The sequence below is a fragment of the Hippocampus bargibanti genome, linkage group LG05 (assembly GCF_051943395.1).
Source record: "Hippocampus bargibanti isolate YZ-2025 linkage group LG05, ASM5194339v1, whole genome shotgun sequence".
NCBI classification, from domain to species: Eukaryota; Metazoa; Chordata; class Actinopteri; order Syngnathiformes; family Syngnathidae; genus Hippocampus; species Hippocampus bargibanti.
Window position 1 is genome coordinate 17,822,687 of NC_142738.1, and position 21,236 is coordinate 17,843,922.

Sequence of the window (21,236 nt, forward strand, 5' to 3'; positions counted from 1 at the left end):
GGGCTCAAAGTCGAGCCGCTTGTCCTCCACATCGAGAGGAGCCAGATGAGGTGGCTCGGGCATCTGATTAGGATGACCCAGAACACGCTGGAGAGACTATGTCTCCCAGCTGGCCTGGGAACGCCTCGGGATCCGCCAGGACGAGCTAGGAGAAGTGGCTGGGGAGAGGGAAGTCTGGGCTTCCCTACTGAAGCTGCTGCCCCCGCGACCCGACCCCGGATAAGTGGCAGAAGATCGATGGATGGATGGACATTGTGTGTGTGTGTGTGTGTGTGTGTGTGTGTGTGTGCGTGCGTGCGTGTGTGTTTATCAGTATTTTTGAAATTGATTTCAATATGAAAACAAGTTTCATATCATGAGAAAAATAATTCAAACTCTATCAGTTGTACTTCACCTAATTAACTCAGATTGTTAAAATGCTTCCACTGATGAAGTTGGAATCATTTCATTTAGAAGGATGGAATGTCGATCAATCAAATTTCAGTGCTATCACCATTTATTGAACAAGCAATTTGTCTTCTTAGTCTAATGGGAAATGTCAGAATTACAATTTAAAAAAATATTTATTTTAACTTTACAGCATAATAAAAATGTTTAATTCCATGATTAGAAGCTATGGTTTATTTCCTCATAAACTGCTGTGGTCATTTATGTTGTACCTTTCTGGTCAGCGGTGACTCAAGAAACAACAGGTGGTTTTGCAATGGATTTGCAATGGATTTGCTTTTTTTCATGTTAACCCTGCAGTACATCCTCCTCAGTCTTAACATGCTGTGGCAGCCTTCTTTGCATCCCTTCCACATGTATACAGAGCACCACAGATATTTGAAGAGGCAAACACATCTCTCAAGTGCATCCTTTAACCAACAGTCCTTTTTATGGTTCTTTATTTTCCTCCCCAATTCTCTGAAACTGAACACCATCAATCTAACCATTTACTTTAATTTTATTTCTCACTCCATTAGTTTCAGGACGGAGAGTAGCACTCAGAGAAAACCTAGGGGGGAAAGCATGAAAGGAAAAAAATTGGAATAAAGTTGGTTCCTTGGAGACATAAAATGTAATTTCACAGTCAACTTGGTGTGATGTATTATTTCACAACAATGGGGTTTGGGAAGATATGAGCCCTCCTCGGCACCTGCAGAAATGTTAGAACGTCATCAATGGCTCTCAGGGGGAGCAGCCGCTGTGTGTCAGCAAAATTATTGAAAGGAAAAAGGGGGAAATTTATCGAAATGATCCATCCTAAGGCTTCAGGGGAGAAATTGGTAAATTAAGAAGGTCACAATAGATGGGAAATATAATGAAAGCATTGCTAAATGTTCATCATCATGGTCTGACATACTGTACTGTCATTAATTATGTGGACAGATTACCTTTATTACATTCATTTCAGACATTTGTTTGACATAGACCATATAACAAAAGCCTGAGATGTTGCCATGACATTTAGCACCACTAACATCTGAGGTGATCCATGATGTGGACAATTATAAAACCTCTTTTGTCTGGATTCTCAAGAATATTTCCAGTTTGAATTAAAATGTGACCAAGTGAAATATGTGACACAAAAAGTAGCCGTTCGTAGGCTTAAAAATAGAAAACCAATGCACTCCCCTATTGTTTACTAAGAGACAGAGCAACGAAATGTAAGTATCATTTATTCCAGTGTTGTTCTTTGCTCCTATTTCACCAGTAGCATACTGCTAAAATGTATAATGATGTTGGATGCTTCATTCGATGCAGGCTCTATTCATCAGATAAGGCAACCAGATGCAAAAAAAGAGGAAAAAAACATGAATGTAATTCAAATACCAGATGCTTTAATCGAAGGGATGGTCACCAAGCTGTCCCTCAACCAAACAAGATTGTTTTATCTTGTGGATGTTGCTATGACTGTCACAGTATACACCAGTGACGTGCAGTCAGGGGAGGCAGGTGAGGCACAGCCTCACCTGTCATCATGGAAATATCAAATGACAAAATAAATTAAACAGTTGTATTTATTTAGTGAATTGTACTTTAACGTTCTTTTCCATTTAACTTCACCATTTTTGGATTTTTTTTCAAAATCGCTGAATTTTCTCATTTACCGTTCACATACTAAATGGAGACGAGCGATGAGGCAGCAGCCAGCTGAGCCTCACCATGGATTGTGCAATCACTCTGCTAACTGTGCTGCTTGCTCTGCAGTGAGACCGCATTGCTGTCCCTCTGCATGTCGCTATTAAAGTGTTCAAAAGCTTTTAGTATATGAACTAAATTTCTACAGTTTAGCTGATGTATATAATGTAGAGTCACTGTACATTATAAACACTGTACTACAGTGTTTATTTTATTTTAATCAAAACTGTGCAAAGGTGAGGCACACAGTTCTCCTACCTCTTGACAGGGGGCGCTGGTGATTAGATTCTTCTTGTGAGTCCTCGTCTGCAGAATAATAGAATTAGTGACAGCAAGCTACAGTAAACAGTTAGCAAGTTAAGTGCAACCATCCAGTCATTTTTTCGTGTTGCTTGGCCTTATTTTCAGAATGGTGGATTACATATCTAAATTGAAGGAATTTTCTAAACTGAACTTTCAATCGAATCAGGAGATAATAATTAAAGGAAGACCTACACCGGACTGCATAGCTCACAAACGGTGCGGAATGAATGTAAATCTCCTGGACAGCTTCTCAGTTTTTTGGCCAAGGAGGACCTCATTGAAACTATTCCTGAAGCGACAAAGTTGTTCCAGCCGCTACAGCATCAGTGGAGTGGTCATTCTCAGCACAGAAGACTGAAAACATACAGTCGGAACAGGACTGATCAAGGACGACTTTCTTTCACTGGCAGTGATCTCCATTGAGACAGAGAGACTTGGACTTCATTTATAAGTAAAGGTAACACGATAATAACGTTTCTTTAATTACTTTTTTCTCTGCTAGTTTGTATACAGTATACAAACAATGCTGACATGACATTTTAAGCAAAACACGTTAACTGTTGCCAGTAAAATGGTGAATAAGCTACTCTGTGGAGTTCATATGTTTGTAAATCGGACTGTGATGACGTCAGTGCCTCACCGGCCATGAACCTCACCGCACGTCACTGGTATACACTCTATATGGTGTCGTACAGATAATTGAAATACAGTAAAGTCTTGTTATATCGATATCGGTTATATCGATAGTACTGCTTATTACGATACTATTTCTATGAACACAAGGAGAAAATTTACATGCCGCAGGATCGGATATATCGATAGTCCGGTTATATCGATATTTTTTCCGACTCCCGAGAATATCGATATAACGAGAATTTACTGTAGTTCATTTTTCAGAGTTTACTGTACTTCTGAAACTGCGACACCAATCCGAGAACTTGATCTGATGCCGTGATGACTTTATTCTGCAGGTAAAGCGCACTGTTCGTTGATGTCTCATTCAAGAAGTAACGATAGTTCACCATAATGCTGCAGGAGTTTGTGACACCCTTTGGGCTTGTGTCAGCATGCCAGTTAAGCCGCCACATGGTAGCGCCATTTTGAAGGTGGAAATTGGCCACTGGGTTCAGTGCATAACCTCGCCTCTTCTCCCCGTAGAGATACCAGGAACAGAGTCGCATCAGGACAGGCTCCAGGCAATGAGAGAGTCGCTCCGAACGCATCCATTCGCCTGTGGCTATTAACTTGCGAAGGCCATCTATAGCATTGTTGTTGCCTGGCGTTAAGTCAGTGACTTGCTCAACTTCCTGCCACTCGTGCTCAGATAAGAGGTCCAAACCACGGCCTTCTTTACGGTGTTGGCTGAGGAGTCCTTGGAGCCACAAGGAGAAGCCTGGAATCGGGGAGAGGCTGGAAAACTGGGCAAGGTGGGGAAACTCACTCTACAAAAAGAAAGTAATTATGGATTAAATAGGAACATTTTTCTTTGGTTGCCATGTATCATATTTGTCATGTGCCGTGCCACAACTCCAGCTCAAAGAGCGCCAATTTGCCAATGTTTTTTTATTAATGTTTCTTGATTTCAATGTCATGATTCGGTTGTGGAGATGACATTTTCTCCTTTCTCCACCTCAATCTTGTTTAGTTGTACCCCCAAAAGTTGGCAAAGTGGCTTCTGATGTTCCAGTCATTGTTTCAAACATTTCTAGCAATAGTGGGCTGACATGAAAAGTCCTTCTAAACCTTTGGGGAAAGCTGGATGAGATTTCAATATGGCTACACACGTAATTACTGGTGAAGTAAGTGATGTTAGTCAGGTATGAATAATAATTGAAGATATACTAACTATGATGGATGCTAAATTTAGAACTGCGAATGGATAGCTTGGACAGAGGATGATATATAAATCATTGTATTGTATTGTATTGTATTGTATTGTATTGTACTTCTGTGTAAGCTCTCAGTCGTACAGGAGTGGTCCATCGATGAAAAGGTTTCTTCAGCCGTCATCTGTACTTCTTTGAAGGTGTCGGACGTTTCGCTTCTTATCCAAAGAACTTTGTCAGCAAACTAAAGTCTTACTGGTAGTTTAAGCCCTATGTATATATATATCCCTACTGTCCGAACATGGCGGAGCCAGACTCTGCTATGATAGGTCCCTGCTCTCAGGTTGGGGGGAGCAGAGGACTACTCTCTGCAGCTCCACTGATTGATCCTATTGTTCTGACTAACGACTGGCCTGATTGCCCCACTTCCACCGGTATCACCTCATCAGTATTACTAATCATATGTTGCCTAAGCAGGCTATTGTATGAATGATCCAAATTGAACCTCACCCCAGCATATCGGTTTAATGAAGGATTTAGCTGTTTTATGAAAATCGCTTCTTTTACTCCCTTTTCAAACCATCTATGTTCTTTCGCTAAGATTTCAACCTCATTGTCGTCAAATGAGTGGTTGCTAGCTTTTAGGTGCATATGTACTGCCGATTGAGGTCCACTAGTATTATCCCTGCGATGTTGATCGTCTTTTTTTGAGAATTTGTTTAGTCTCCCCAATGTACTTAATGCTCTTAGGATTCGTAATACTGATGAGGTGATACCGGTGGAAGTGGGTCAATCAGGCCAGTCATTAGTCAGAATCAATAGGAACAATCAGTGGAGCTGCATGGAGTAGTCCTCTGCTCCCCCCAACCTGAGAGCAGGGACCTATCATAGCAGAGTCCGGCGCCACCATGTTCGGACAGTAGGGATATATATATATAGGGCCTAAACTACCAGTAAGACTTTAGTTTGCTGACAAAGTTTCTTGGATAAGAAGCGAAACGTCCGACATCTTCAAAGAAGTACAGATGACGGCTGAAGATACCTTTTCATCGATTGTACTGTACTGTACTGTATTGACTCACAGCTTCTGTACAAACAACTACTAGTACAATTGTCTACAGTGTGCCCACCTGGAGTTCCCGGACAACCCTCTTGATGAGATAGTTTCCTAGTTCAACACCGTGTAGACCAGCTTGAGTGGAGGAGATGGAGTAGAAGACGGCTGCATTCACCTTGTTTACATCTTCTTCCAGGTCAGGAATCGATATTTCACGAACAATACTCTGAGAGGGAATCACAGTTTGCTTAAAAATTCTGCATGACATAAAGATGCATTTGGAAAATATTTTGGCAAGCTAAAACCTCACAATCTGAGCCTTTTTAAAGTTTGTTTGATTTTCATTCATTTTACAAACTGCTTTATTCTCACTGGAGCCTATCCCAGCGATGTCACAGGCTGCAGGGGGGGCGCCCTGAACCGGTTGGTAGCCAATCGCAGGGCACACAGAAACAAACAACCATCCGCACTCACACTCACGCTTAGGGGAAATTTCGAGTGTCCAATTACATCAGCCCGCCATGCAAGTCTTTGGAAAGTGTGAGGAAACCAAAGACCCGCATAAAACCTACGTAGGCCCGGGGAGAATATGCAAACTCCATACATAAAGGCCAGAGCTGGAATCTCTGTACTGAAGTCAACGTGCTAACTTGATTACCGAGCAGTCCTGATGCTCATTCCTTTGGTCAATATAAATTAACTGGAAGCGGACCACATTAATGCAAAAAGAACAATGTGTGAGTTTGCTGATAAGGTGCACATTTTCTCAAGGAATGATATATTCCCACTGGCATTTATTGTGTGGAAAAGTCCGAGACATTCTCCAAATCCTTTCTATCCAACCTGTATGTTATCTGAGATTTCTTCTGTGAGAGCGACATGCAGCACAACCAGAGGCTCCCCGGGCATGGCAGCATGGGTGAAGGCATAGCAACGACGGTATGGCCCAACTCTGCGTTTCAGATCAGCCCAGTTCCTAACTGGGTGCACCGCTTCATACCTGATAAGAGGATTTGTTATTACATTTTTCATTTTCAAGAATTATGCTTGATTCATGTTTAAACATTTGTTACTAAAAGACTTGAGAGTAACAATTGCTGCCTTACTGGCTGATCTTTTGGAGTATCTCACAGGGTGACTGCCAGGTGATCCGCTCAAGTCGCAGCAGACCGACAGAGAACCATTCTGACAGCAAGCTCTTCAGAGTTCCATTCAGGTCCTAACAGAGAGGATAGTGAGTCATGAAGACTGGAGAATTCTTCTCATAATTTACACGGCGACAAACTAAAGGACTAAAGAAATAATCCATTTTAATGTAAGAATCCCCACATATCGTAGTATGTCTGAGCAGTATTACTTAAATTACCTTACATACCTGTATACCATGGACCCATTGTGAGCTGCATGGTTCCCTGACGTCTGTATGCAGTTTGAGTCCCACATTATGAGTAATGATGTTTTTGAGCTTGTAATATTTACCCAGAATCCTCTTCAATAAGCACTTTGCCATTTTAGAGTAGGGTGGATGCCCTTAAAAGGTCAGACAGTGATAGCAAATATCTTGCAGACACACAACTGATGTGTTCATGAACCCACACTCAGGCACTCACACAGTGGAATCCAAACAGCTCCATTGGATGGCTCCAGGTTTCATAATATCATTAGTAAGCTCTGCACACTTTCAGTGCTGCTGTATGTCACAGTAACACTGGGTCCATTAGAGCAAAGGTCACCTCAGGAATCTTAAAGGAGGTATGTATCCAACTGACCACTTCAGTATGCTGATACCTTTACCCCAGTAAGATGGGTGCCACAGATACACTCCAGGGTTCGGTTAGTACAGTGCAAAAATAGCCAGCTTGACACTAATGTAACTCACACCACTGACCGACGTCACTGATATAGTAGATCTGACGCATGCAAAATTAGTTAGCATCTCAATTGTTTTTTTAATTACTCCAAATCAGGGGTGTCAAAGTCATTTTTTGCCGCGGGCCACATTGTAGTTATGGTTTCCTCTCGAGGGCCGTTATGAATTTGGGGAACCCATTAGAATGTTTAAATCCCTTCAAATATTACATATAGAGCACACAGCAAATTAATGAATAACTCGTTTTCAAATCTGAAGTCAAGAATAATGACTTTTATTGTGGTTGACATCCAAAAATATGAAATTTTGGCTCAGATTTTAGCAATCATCATGGAATTTAACAAGTTTGATTTGCTTTCGCGGGCCGAAAGAAATGATGTGGCAGGCCGGATTTGGCCCGCGGGCCTTGACTTTGACACCTGTGCTCTAAATTGACCTATTGTGAGTTACGTGCACACACACACACACACACACACACACACACACGCAAGATTACTATTGTGATTGTATTAATCCAAATGGTTTTGTAAAATATAGTGATTTAAATGGTCAGAAGTCGTACGTAAGGCTTGGAACTCTACATAAGTGAATGACATAAACAAGCATGTACCAAATAAGTGATGCTAAAGTTGAGGGGAAATTCCATTTTATTTCCATACCAGCAAGAGACGAACTAAGCATACAGCTGTAGAAGTATAAATAACATTTTAAGGTTCGCCAATTCATTGCGAATGACGACTGTTACCTTGAGTCATACACTTTGGCACCTAAACACTGAAAATGTGTGAAATTTAAACCCAAACCAGGCAACAATGTACTCTACAAATTATGATTGAGACTATAATTTACTTTCATGTAGCGAGGTCACTTTGTATTATTGAGTTTGACTCTGGCCAATTTTGGCAGGCGCTTATAAATGAAGTGTATTGTTATTATTATTATTATTATTATTATTATTATTATTATTATTATTATTATTATTCATGCCTTTAAATTAATTGATCGTCCCCCTAGATGATATTTGGCTGGGATACAGCAACCAAACATACATGTATTTCCAGTAAATGCAGTGTTATGTATTGTAGGTTTGTAATTATCAGAGTCCAGACTCATTATGCAATGAGAAAAAAATAGAGGGTGGGGTGGGGGTATCCTTTGATTTGCAAACTATTTAGCCATGCTTCCTCTATGACAGTACGTTGTAAGTGGGGTAAAGGGCGTTGTGGCAGTGCGCGCTGAAATGTGAACCACGCTTATGGGTTATGGTTTGGTCAATGATGTCTGTGTGGGTTAAATGCTTCCCACCCAAATGTTACTCAGATTGGTGTATCAAGCTACATTAGGATTTTGTTTTTAAATTACCGAATATATGTTCTTGAAAACCGTACAATGCGTATGATTTGAATCATGCGACCACCCGTAGAAAAATGTAAACAGACAACATGGTTTACCCTGAGGTCCGGGCTCTCGCTACTTTTTGATGAGATGATGTCAAGCACGTCGGCTCTGAGGTCCACCAGAAACTTCACTCCCCCTTCCACCCTGCTTATGTGGTTAAGTAACTGTTTATAGCGTGGGGTCAAACTGTATCGAAGTCTATCTTCAACTTGCAAAATGGTCGCCAAATCCCTGAGTCGGGTGTGCAGAAGCTTCCCAGCGAACTCCGAAACGCTTTTATGATCCACCCCAAAGTTACTTGACAGCCTCGCCAGGAAATCTAGTTTATCTAGCTTGTCGAGAGTTCTGTAGAAATGCATAAACTCCAAACTGTTGGCTTCTGGAGGAGGGGGAGATTTCTCTCTTGTTTCGTATGTGGGTAAAGGTGACACAACTCTCGCCAAAATTTCCTCCATAACAAAAACGGACCCGCTTGTTGGCGAAGACAACCAACGGCACTTGCCGAAGTCCAACGCCCCGAATGAAGTTTTTAGGACAGCCCGGTGTCGCCAGCTCTTCAGAGTGCCACGAAGGAGACACATAAGAGGTTGGGGTAGCATTGTTGAGTGGGATCAGCGCGTGTTAGGAGACACAAACATTGACGTCACGTAAAAGTAACTGTTTCCGGGTTTCTTAAAAAGACAGTGCATCTTATTGTGATGCCAGTCTTTTTGACGAATAGGACTCCTTGAAATGGAATGATGATTTGTGTATCGATGAACATTTAGCACCTTGAATGAGGATCCGTTGGTATTGTGGTCATAAATTGCTTCCACGTTGGCCCTATTGATTGATTGCTTGGTTGTAAACATCAAATAATAACTCATGGGTAATATATAATAACAGCAACAAGGTTAGCTCGTAAAAAACTCAGTAATGTACTGTATACGTAACACTAATATGTCGAAATACTGTATATATGTGACGGGTGTCACAACAGTGACTGTCTTCATCTCCACGATGCTGCCGTATTAATGAAGACGAGACGCGTGGATGTGTCTTTTTATTTCTTTTATTTCTGCAACACAGTATGGCAGAAGGGATGGGTGAAGTCGCATGGGTTTCGTCTTGTGATTAACCTGAATCTCCTCGAGATTGTTCTCAAATGCAAAACATTGTAGATAACAAAACAGAATTAACGTGTGATCGTATAGTGGTTATTTACAGAAAAAGAGAATACAACACAAGTTCACTGTTATTTACAAGATGTCCCTGAACGTATCATGGGCGGAGACTCGGCAGAACACGCGGTGCGCCTGGACTCGAAATGAATAAGGGAACTAATTAGATAACACTAGACAGTACAAAAGGGGAAACAAAATAAGATATTGTCATGAAAATGCGCGTTAATCAAGACCAACAGAAAATTGCGACTCACCCTGAATCTCCTCGAGATTGTTCTGGAAACTATGGGCGGGACATAGTGCCACACTGTGCGCCGTTGCGTCACTTCCTTCATAATTTAATAATCTAAGCGCACAACTCCGTTACATATATGTGGCGGGCACTAGGATCAGGCATCTCACCCAGCAGGTGCACGGGAGGGGGCGGGTTTATGTTACATATATTTCACTGCATTTTCTGTTTGAGTTAGATCCACTTGTTAGCCGTTGGAATAAACACGTCTCCACATTCAGTCGTGTGTGCTCTTTCGTCAACGGCAACACTGGTGACCCCGACGTTGAAAATGTTCATGGCAACAGACGAATATGTGTCTTCTACGGCCATGTCGCCACGACCGACGCCCCAACTCGCGGCTGTTGCCTATGGCACGAAGTTGCCCGAGTTCTGGCTCAGCGAGCCAGATTCGTGGTTCCAGCATGTGGAAGCGCTTTTCCACCTACGAGGCATCATGACAGTTGAGCCAAAATTATACATGGTCATGGCGTCCCTCGACCAACCGACAACACATCGCATGATGCAACTTCTGCGCACGCCTCCACGATGCGGGAAGTACGACGCGCTCAAACAACTGCTGCTCAGGCAGTTCACGCTATCAGACTCTGAGAGAGCAGACAGACTTCTTTCCCTTCCCGGACTCAGCGACGGAACAGCAGTGGATCTCATGGACAAAATGCTGTCGCTGTTAAATTCGGATGATGGCGGATTCCATATTCCTTCACCAGCTACCACCCGCAATGCGCGCCGTACTAGCTAACTCGACGTACCTAGCCACCGGCGACTATCGTGGTTTGGCGCAAGAAGCAGATAGAGTGATTCTGGCAACACGGTGGTTCGCCGTGGCCGGAGTGGGATCGCAGAAGCAGCGCGGGAAAGCCATCTGCTTTTTCCATCAGCGGTTCGGCGCCAAGGCTCGACACTGCGTACCCCCCTGCTCCTACGAGGCTCCGGGAATCTCCAATGCCCGGCACCCAGTAGCAGCCGTGGGCACCGGCAACGAAAGCGAGCTGCTTTTCATCACGGACTCCTCGTCAGGAAGACGTTTTCTTGTGGACAGCGGGGCACAAGTAAGCCTGCTGGCGCCCTCCGCCGCGGACAAGACGGCAAGTGGATGCGGGCCTCCCCTGTGCGCAGCTAACGGCTCACCCATCGGCAACTTTGGCTCCAGGTCGGTGACTGTGCGCCGGACGGGAATTCAAATGGAACTTTATTGTTGCCTCGATCACAGTTCCGATAATCAGCGCGATTTTTTTATGTGCTCACGAACTACTTGTGGACATTGCTAACCGTCGTTTGATTGAAGCCATCTCCGTAGGGTGCCATCCCCTTACCTGCCAAAGTGGTGGATCCCCGCCCGGCCACAGTTAAGGCTCTGCTGGAGTTTTTGGGCATGGTTAATTTTTACAACCGGTTCCTCCCTCACGCAGCCGTCCTCCTACAACCTCTCTACGGCGCCTTGAGAAAAAAGAAGGCTAATGACCCCGTCGAGTGGCCCCCGCAACGAGCATAGTCCTTTCAACGAGCCAAGGAAGCTCTTGCGGGTGCAACTCTTCTGGTCTACCTGATCTCACGCGCAGGTTGACTACCGATGCGTCTGATGTTGCCGTAGGGCAGGGGTCGGGAACCTATGGCTCGCGAGCCATATATGGCTCTTTTGATGATTGCATATGGCTCGCCGATAAAACTAAAATATGTATTTACTTTTTCGTTTCGTCGTTTTTTTTCGCCGTTCATTTCCCGTTGGCGCTGCAGTTGGCGGAAAGCGCAATTTTGATTGGATGACACTGACCTAGAATGGCCGAAAGCGCCATGTTGATTGGATGATAGTGGCCGTCATGTTGAAACAGGTAAACGCCCCTTTAACTGAGCCCAACGAGTGCACTTCAGCGTGAATACACCGGTGTGTGTGCGGGGAACCGCATCGGGTGGGAGTGAGCTGGGGGGTGACGCAAGCCTCAATTAACAAGCACGAGACATTACACCATCTTGTCTTTCACGCTGTGTTTTCTTTTTAGGTTCGTCATTGTCGAGGGACATCACATTGAATCGTGTCGATTAAAATGAGGTACATATTCATTTCCTTTGCGATTTTGGATTCCACAGTTTATGTGAAGTTTTGATGCACTTTTCCTGGTTGGAGTTCAGATATACTTTAAATGTGTTTGAATGTACAGGGTGTTCCAAAAGTCTTTGGCACATTTGAAGTCGCCATATCCCCTTCACAATAAATGGTTATAAGATAAAGGTGCCATTTTAAAGCTAATTACATTGGTTTTTTTATACAGGTTATTGTTTTTTATGACTTGTCAATGCAAAATGCAATTAAGACGTTCACTCCAATAGAAAAAGGTTTTGTGTGCTTCAATTTTCAAAAATTATAGGCTCGATGTGTGTTGTTTAGCCAATGGTTCTTCCATTGAACATCTTTGAACATCCAATGTAAAAATTGAGATTAAAAGCATTCTAAATTTACCAAATGCGTTTTGTATCCTGAATAGTTACCGAGATATTCAATGTAAAAATATGCCCAAGACTTTTGGAACACCCTGTACAGTAGGTATATGAAACACCTGGCACTGTCGTTATGGTTGGTTTTCCATGTTGCACACTAGTGTACTTCTGTGTAAGCTCTCAGTCGTACAGGAGTGGTCCATCGATGAGAAGGTTTCTTCAGCCGTCATCTGTACAAAAGTGAAGGTTTCGGACGTTTCGCCTCCTATCCACACTAGTGTACTGTTGTTTTATGATTCAAATGTGCGAAGATGTAGAAAAGCAAAACAGTATATTGTCCTGTCCTTGTTTTCGGCTATAATAAAGATTTTTATTAAGATCAGAAAATGGGACTTCCTTCTGTCAGTGAATGCAGCATTAGTTCCTTGCTTTCGTGATAGAACCACGTGAAAAGTTTGCTTACATTTTAGCTTTCACCTTGTATTTACGTGTGCAGAAAAACGCTGTTTAGTTTATTTCGCAACATCGGGTGCGTACAAAAAAAATGTACGTGACACCCCACCATTTTATGAAGTACTGTAGTTAACCTGCAGCTGGATTGACTAGTTTGTGTTCATTGGCGAACATCGGAAGACGTGTTTATCCTAGCGCGACTGGACGGTAATTAAATGAAGTAATTTGTGGAGTTTTTTACCTGTTAATTCACGTATCTTATCAAATGTTTGTCAAAGGAACTGGTGAGAGATGGGAGGAGAGAAAAACGTTGCAGAAACCAGAAAGGCCAACCACACAGTCCCTAAATTGAACAAGAGGCTAAATGACAAGGAGCTTGCTGGGGCCGCAGGTGACGGTATAAATTACATGTGAGTTTAATATTTACCACGAATATGTACAGTGATGTTCCCATGTGATCCAACAAATTTATAATAATGACTAAATTGGCATTCATTTAACACAATACTATGTTTAAGAAAATTACAACTACCACTCCTCATTTACTATTAGTACTACTCATGATGATAATGATAAACTGATCATTAATTGAACACTGGAACCTTTTCAAAGAGATTCAAACCTAGAACAGAAAGTGACTATGAAATTCACCAGCATTTCACACAAATCGAAAGCACAATCCATTTATGTGCCCTGAGCACAAATGCAAATGGATACTATCTGATATGTGCAAACAGTCAAATGGTTTGAACACGTTTTCTCTTTCACTCCAAAGTATATCCAAACTTAGCTGAAAGTTTTCTTGATCTACTCGATAGCCACTGTACAATCTATCATACAGTCACAATGAACAATGTATTTTCATTTATTTGTGAGCAGAAAAATGCAAGTGACCAAGGCATCTGGCAGTATTTTTTGAAATTGACACCAGCACATACTGCAAAAACTCATCTCAAATTCATTTGCTAGCACTTTCGCAACAGTTGCAGCTGTATCTAAGCACTTTATAGAACACAAAATAAAACATGAGTAGAATACGCAATATCTGAAACATTAATCAAGTCATATTTTTTACAACATGTATGTATTTATTTTATTATTATTTTTGCCGTAAATCTCTTCAGGATGCTGACCACCTTTGGCAAAATCGGCCATGTCCTTAGTGAGACAGATCATTCAGTTCTATGCCAGAAATGAAATTAACGTATAAAAGCTGATCACAATGCAGTTAAATATTTCTTTTTTGTCTGAAAAAAATTAAAAACACGGCATGAATCCATAATTTTAAGAGGATGGCATTGTTGCTTGAAGCAATTCTTGATGACAACATCCTCATTATAAGTCTCCTTTCACCAGTTGATCAGAGATGTCGTGGTAACATGCATGATGTCACTCATTGTAAGATAAGATAATGTTAGAAAACTTTAATTAGCCTCACAAAGGACAAATTCCCAATTCACAATGGCAAAGTTACGAAAGGAAGAAATAGAAAAGCAAATATATGAGCTGCTGTGAAGGCAGCCCTCTCAGGCGTCTATTTAATACTAGAATATAGCATTACAAAGACATTTGATTTGATTGATTTGTTTCCTCCAGTGCCATAGAACCGATTTGTGTCAATATGTTCATATGTGCGGACATATTAATTAATTAATCTATTTATTTATTAATTGTCTCAAAAAACACAGTGACGGCATCCATCCATCAATCTTCTGCCGCTTATCTGAGGTCGGGTCGCGGGGGCAGCAGCTTCAGTAGGGAAGCCCAGACTTCCCTCTCCCCAGCCACTTCTTCTAGCTCGTCCAGATGGATCTCAGGACAACTGGGAGACATAGTCTCTCCAGCTTGTCCTGGGTCGTCCCCCGGGGTCTCCTGCCAGTGGGGCATGCTCGAACACCTCACCAGGGAGGTGTCCTGGGGGCATCCTAATCAGATGCCTGAGCCACCTCATCTGGCTCCTCTTGATGTGGAGGAGAACCGGCTCGACTTTGAGCCCCTCCCGGATGACCGAGCTTCTCACCTTATCTCTAAGGGAGAGCCCGGACACCCTACGGAGAAAGCTAATTTCGGCCGCTTGCATGCGGGATCTCGTTCTTTCAGACACAACCCATATAGTTCGTGACCATAGATGAGGGTTGGGACGTAGATCGACCGGTAGATTGAGAGCTTTGCTTTTTGGCTCAGCTCCTTCTTCACCACGACAGATTGGTACAAAGTCTGCAACACAGCAGACACCGCACTGATCCGCCTGTCGACCTCTCGCTCCCTTACACCCTCATTCCTGAACAAGACTCCCAGATACTTAAAGGACAACCGATGTCTCCGGACAAGTTGTGTCCGTAATTTGTAAAATGGCTTCAAATAACTTCCACTGAGCGGATTTTACAAAGATTCCACCGCATATCGCTATATTTTACGTTTTAAGACTCGCGCTGAATATTCCGGAAGTCTTGTTTTTGAGTTGGTGACGAGTCTGTATGTAACGTCACTGAAGGAACGCCCCTGACCGAAAAATCGACACATTGTAGCAGTCCTTCTATCACGTCAATGTATTTTGCTGTACTTGTTTGGTCTGAAAACCTCGTGTTGCACCAAAAAGCCATCAGAAGAGGGCGACCAAGCTCCATGGAAGGAATTTATCAGCCTGTGGAAACGGGCTGATTAATTCCTCACAGGAGCTTGGTGGCCATTTTCTGCCTCTTTTTTAGTGATCAATTTCTCCCCCAATGTTGCCTCAAAATGGCACGGAATCAATTCTTTAATCGATTGCAAACTTGGAAAAATGTGTAACAAGAAAGCATATTCTCCGAATCTGAAGCCATTGTTTTGATTCTCCAGCAATGCAAGACGTCTTGGCGTGACGTTACCAACTGGGGGCGGGACTTTCTGAAAATGCCCAATTCGCAGCTCAATTTTTTGCAGATTTTAGACACTTGAAGTCATTTTTATTGGTGTTTTGCATTTGAATAAAAATATCATAGTGCGTGTTTTGGGTATTTTAGATGCTATAAAACTTTTTGTCTGATGTCAGTTAGGAAACAAAAAAGTGACGTCGGTTGTCCTTTAAACTCCTCCACTTGAGGCAAAATCTCACCGACCCGGAGAGGGCACTACACCCTTTTCCGACTGAGAACCATTGTCTCAGATTTGGAGGTGCTGATTCTCATAGCAGCCGCTTTACATTCGGCTGCGAAACGCTCAAGAGAGAGTTGGAGAGCTCCACTTGAAGGCCCCAACAGTACCACATCATCTCCAAAAAGCAGAGTTGCTATACTGCAGCCACCAAAACGGAAACCTTCAACGCTTCGGCTGCGCCTAGAAATTCTGTCCATAAAGGTTATGAACAGAATTGGCGACAGGGCAGCCTTGGCGGAGCCCAACCCTCACTGGAAACGATTCCGACTTATTGCCGGCAATGCGAACCAGACTCTGACATCGGTCGTATATGGACCGTATCAGGCGTTCCTGTACCCCATACTCCCGGAGCACCCTCCACAGAACTCCACGAGTGACACGGTCAAAAGCTTTCTCCAAGTCCACAAAGCACATGTAGACGGGTTGGGCGAATTCCCATGCACCCTCGAGGACCCTGCTAAGGGTGTAGAGGTGGTCCACTGTTCAGCGGCCGGGACGAAAACCACACTGTTCCTCCTCAATCTAAAGCTCGGCTTTCCGACAGACCCGCCCCTCTAGAAACCCTGAATAGACCTTTCCAGGGAGGCTGAGGAGTGTGATCCCTCTGTAGTTGGAACACACCCTCCGGTCCCCCCTCCGGTCTGCCAATCCAGAGGCACTTTTCCCGATGACCACGCAATGTTGCAGAGGCGTGTCAGCCAGGACAGCCCCACAACATCCCGAGCCTTTAGGAACTCCGGTCGAGTCTCATCCACGCCCGGGGCCTTGCCTCCGAGGAGCTTTTTAACCACCTCGGTGACTTCAGCCACAGAGATCAAAGAGCCCCCCTCAGAGTCCCCAGACACTGCTTCCTCCAAGGAAGGCGTGTTGGTGGAGTTGAGGAGGTCTTTGAAGTACTCTGCCCACCGGTTCACGACATCTCGAGTCGAGGTCAGCAGCGCCCCATCCTCACTGTACACAGTGTTCGTGGTGCACTGCTTTCCCCTCCTGAGACACCGGATGGTGGACCAGAATTTCCTCGAAGCGGTCCGGAAGTCGGCTTCCATGGCCTCACCGAACTCTTCCCATGCCACCGAGGCTGCATTCCGCTTGGCTAATCGATACCTGTCAGCTGTCTCAGGGGTCCCACAGGCCATATAGGCCCGGTAGGAGTCCTTATTCAGCTTTACGGCATCCCTTACTATCAGCCACGACAGGCACCAACCACCTTATGGCCACAACTCCGATTTGCCGCCTCAGCAAGGGAGGTACGGAACATGGTTCCCCACCTCCCCCGGGACATGTGTAAAGTTCTGCCGGAGGTGGGAGTTGAAACTCCTTCTGACAGGGGATTCCGCCAGACGTTCCCAACAAACCCTCACAACACGTTTGGGTCTGCCAGGTCGGACTGTCATCTTCCCCCACCAACGGAGCCTACTCACCACCAGGTGGTGATCAGTTTACAGCTCCGCCCCTCTCTTCACTCGAGTGTCCAAAACATGAGTCCGTAAATCCGATGATACAACTATAAAACCAATCATCTAACTGCGACCAAGGGTGTCCTGGTGCCACATGCACATATGAATACCCTTATGTTTGAATAAAGTGTTTGTTATAGACAATCCGTGTTGAACACAGAAGTCCAATAACAAAACACCAATCCTCTTCTGATCAGGGGGGGGGGGGGTTCCTCCCAATCACGCCCCTCCAGGTCTCACTGTCATTGCCCAGATGAGCATTGAAATCGCCCAGCAGAACAAGGGAGTCCCCAGGGAGAGTGCTCCAGCACACCCCCTAAGGTCTCCAAAAAGGATGTGTACACATCCTTTTTTAACTGCTGTTTGGTGCATATGCACAGACAACAGTCAGAACCCGTCGCCCCACCCGACGGCAGAGGGAAGCAACCCTTTCATCTACCGGGGTGAATCCCAACGTACAGGTGGCGAGCCGTGGGGCAATAAGTATGCCGACACCTGCTCTACGCCTCTCACCGTTGGCACCTCCAGAGTGGAAGAGAGTCCAACCCCTTTTGAGAGGGCTGATACCGGAACCCAGGCTGTGTGTGGAGGCAAGCCCAACTATGCCTAGTCGGAACTTTTCGGCCTCGTGCACCAGCTCGGGCTCCTTCCCTGTAAGAGAGGTGACATTCCACGTCCCAAGAGCTAGCTTCTGCAGTCGAGGGTCTGACCGCTAGGGTCCCCGTCTTTGGCTGCCGCCCAGCTCACAATGCACCCGACCCCTCTGGCCCCTCCCATGGGTGGTGAGCCCTTGAGAAGGGGGACCCACGTTTCCTCTTCAGGCTGAGCCCGACCGGGCCTCATGGGTGTAGGCCCGGCCACCAGGCCCCATCTCCAGGCCTGGCTCCATAGAGGGGCCCCGGTGACCCGCATCCGGGCAAGGGAAAACCAAATCCATTTGTGTTTTTCTTCATATGGGGTCTTCTGAGTCGTACTCTGTCTGGTCCATCACCCAGGACTTGTTTGCCATGAGTGACCCCAGCAGTGGCATAAAGCCCCAGACAACCTAGCTCCTAGGATCATTGGGACACACAAACCCCTCCACCACGGTAAGGTGACGACTCATGGAGAGGTGACACAGTGACGACACTGGCTCATAATTTCAATGCGATGTCTTGCTTCTCAACTGTGTAAAGGTTAGCCAGAGAAGAAAAGTGAAAGATCTGTATGGGAACTTCTGAGGCACTGATCCACTAATTGGTGACATTTTACTACATCGTCTTATTAGAAAACCAACCGGTTCAAGACATGAGCCTAACTGCTGCTTTGGCTGCTTTTATAAAAGAAAGACAGATAAAACAAGCCAATATGTCAAGTTAAAGCAAGTTTTTAATCCATTAATTCAGGTCAATGCTTGTATTTTATACACTGCACACAACGCCTCAATTTTCTCTTTTCTATTTTTGACCTGCAGTGCTGAGCCAACAAAATCTACAGACTCAACTAATGGAAAAGACAATGAGGTAAGTCACATTCGTTTTCCATCCATCCATCCATCCATCCATCCATCCATCCATCCATCCATCCATCCATACCCAGAAGTACCCTTTATTCATATGGTGAAAGACATCAATGCAATGTCTTTTCTTCTTCTTTTGGCTGTGGCGACCCGGGTCGCCACAGCCGAATCAATGTCCTCCATCTATCCCGGTTTTGTGCATCCTCTTCTCTCACACCAGCTACCTTCATGTCCTCTTTTATCACATCCATAAACCTCCTCTTCGGTCTTCCTCTCGGTCTCCTGCCTGGCAGTTCAAGGCTCAGCATCCTTCTTGCAATATCGTCACTCTCTCTCCTCTGGACATGTCCAAACCATCTCAGTCTGGCCTCTCTGACTTTCTCTCCAAAGCCTCTAATATGGGTTGTCCCTCTAATGTACTCATTCCTGATCCTATCCAACCTGGTCACTCCCAAAGAAAACCTTCAGCTCTGCTACCTCCAGCTCTGCTTCCTGTCTTTTCTTCAGTGGCACTGTCTCCAGTCCAAACATCATGGCTGGTCTCACCACTGTTTTATACACTTTTCCTTTCATCCTAGCCGAAACCCTTCTATCACACATCACACCTGACATTTTTCTCCAGCCGCTCCAGCCTGCCTGGACACGCTTCTTCACCTCTTTTCCACACTCTCCATTGCTCTGGACAGTTGACCCCAAGTACTTAAAATCCTCCACCTTCTTTATCTCTTTTCCCTGTAGCATCACTCTTGCACTTGGATCCCTCTCATTCACACACATATCTTCATTCCTCTCCTTTCCAGGGCATATCTCCACATCTCTAGTTTCTCCGCCACCTGTTCCCTGCTCTTGCTACAGATCACAATCTCATCTGTAAACATCATGGTCCAAGGAGATTCTTGTCTAACATCGTCTGTCAGCCTGTCCATCACCATAGCAAACAAGAAGGGGCTCAGAGCTGACCCCTGGTGGAGTCCCACCTCCACCTTGAATTCCTCAGTCATACCGACAGCACACCTCACAACTGTCTTACAGTCATGATACATGTCTTGCACCGCTCTGACATACTTTTCCGTCACTCCAGACTTCCTCATGCAATGCCACAGCTCTTCTCTGGGCACCCTGTCATACGCTTTCTCCAGATCTACAAAGAACCAATGCAATTCCTTCTGACCTTCTCTTTACTTCTCTATCAGCATTCTTAAAGCAAACACTGCATCTCCCCCAAGCCATTAACTCTTTGAACTCTTCAACAGTAGCCAAAATGGAACTGTACAGTGCCACTTAGCAGTTTTTTTGACGACGATACTAGTGCAGCGTGTTCTACCGGAAACAAATTCCTTGTGTGTTCTACATACTTGGCAATAAAGATGATTCTGATTCTGATCTGTTGTACTCTTTCTTGGCATGAAGCCATACTGCTGCTCACAAATGTTCACTTCTGCTCTTAGTCTAGCTTCAACTACTCTTTCCCAGAGTTTAATTGGAAGGCTCATCAACTTTATTACTCTGTAGTTAATACAACTCTGCACATCTCCTTTGTTCTTAAAAATGGGCACGAGTACACTTCGTCTCCATTCTTCAGGCATCTGTTCGCCATCCAAGATCTTTTTGAATAGCACAGTCAGGAACGCCACCGCCACCTCTCCAAGACACTTCCATACCTCGATTGGTAAATCTTCAGGCCCGAGTGCCTTTCCCCCCTTCATCCTCTTCAGCCCCCTCCTCACTTCATCCTTGCTAATGCTTGCTACGTCTTGGTGCCACAACAGTCACGTCTTCTACTCTTTGTTCCTTCTCAATTTCCTGATTCATCAATTCCAATTCTTCCAAGTACTCTTTCAATCTTGCCATCACACTACTGGCACCTGTTAATATATTGCCATCTCTATCCTTAATCACCCGAACCTGCTGCAGGTCCTTACCATCTTTGTCTCTCTGTCTCGCCAGCCTGTTAAGGCGAGACTGATCTTTACAGGCTGGCGAGACAGAGAGACAAAGATGGTAAGGACCTGCAGCAGGTTCGGGTAATTAAGGATAGAGATGGCAATGTTTCCTCATTCATTAATTCTTCAAAGTACTCTTTCCATCTTGCCATCACACTACTGGCCACGTAGTCTCAGACTCAGTCTCACCTTCCTTGCTGTCCAGCCGAGCATATAAGTCATCATAGGCCTCTTGTTTGGCCTTTGCCACCCTTACTTTTACCGTGCGCTGCATCTCCTTG

General features: G+C 44.5%; 2 protein-coding genes across 4 annotated transcripts in view; one reads left to right on the top strand and one right to left on the bottom strand.

Moving 5' to 3' along the window:
- Positions 1 to 744: 744 nt before the first annotated feature.
- mlycd (malonyl-CoA decarboxylase) lies at positions 745 to 9,233 on the bottom strand. Its single transcript, XM_088997045.1, has 5 exons — positions 8,632 to 9,233; positions 6,417 to 6,529; positions 6,154 to 6,310; positions 5,384 to 5,536; positions 745 to 3,869 (listed from the first exon to the last, which is right to left on the bottom strand). The coding sequence occupies exons 1-5, from the start codon at positions 9,175 to 9,177 to the stop codon at positions 3,321 to 3,323; spliced, it is 1,518 nt and encodes a 505-aa protein (XP_088853171.1). The 5' UTR covers positions 9,178 to 9,233; the 3' UTR covers positions 745 to 3,320.
- Positions 9,234 to 9,373: 140 nt separating this feature from the next.
- Positions 9,374 to 21,236, top strand: part of LOC148898117 (DNA topoisomerase I, mitochondrial) — a 44,655-nt gene continuing 32,792 nt past the window's right edge. For 2 of the 3 annotated variants that reach the window (XM_088997041.1, XM_088997043.1), the window contains exons 1-3: positions 12,919 to 13,129; positions 13,201 to 13,332; positions 18,968 to 19,016. In XM_088997041.1, coding sequence (XP_088853167.1) covers positions 13,214 to 13,332; positions 18,968 to 19,016 — 168 coding nt within the window. In that variant the 5' untranslated portion in view covers positions 12,919 to 13,129; positions 13,201 to 13,213. Of the gene's footprint in view, positions 11,187 to 12,033; positions 12,084 to 12,918; positions 13,130 to 13,200; positions 13,333 to 18,967; positions 19,017 to 21,236 lie in introns of those variants that run through there. The other variant, XM_088997042.1, reaches the window with a different exon arrangement.

What these genes read in the sequence shown, in the direction of transcription:
- mlycd (XM_088997045.1), bottom strand. Translation starts at nt 9,177, where the DNA reads ATGCTACCCCAACCTCTTATGTGTCTCCTTCGTGGCACTCTGAAGAGC. An exon ending in GCGAGAGCCCGGACCTCAGG is followed by an intron (nt 6,530 to 8,631) that starts GTAAACCATGTT and finishes CCTCTCTGTTAG; the next exon opens with GACCTGAATGGAACTCTGAA. An exon ending in ATACTCCAAAAGATCAGCCA is followed by an intron (nt 6,311 to 6,416) that starts GTAAGGCAGCAA and finishes TCCTCTTATCAG; the next exon opens with GTATGAAGCGGTGCACCCAG.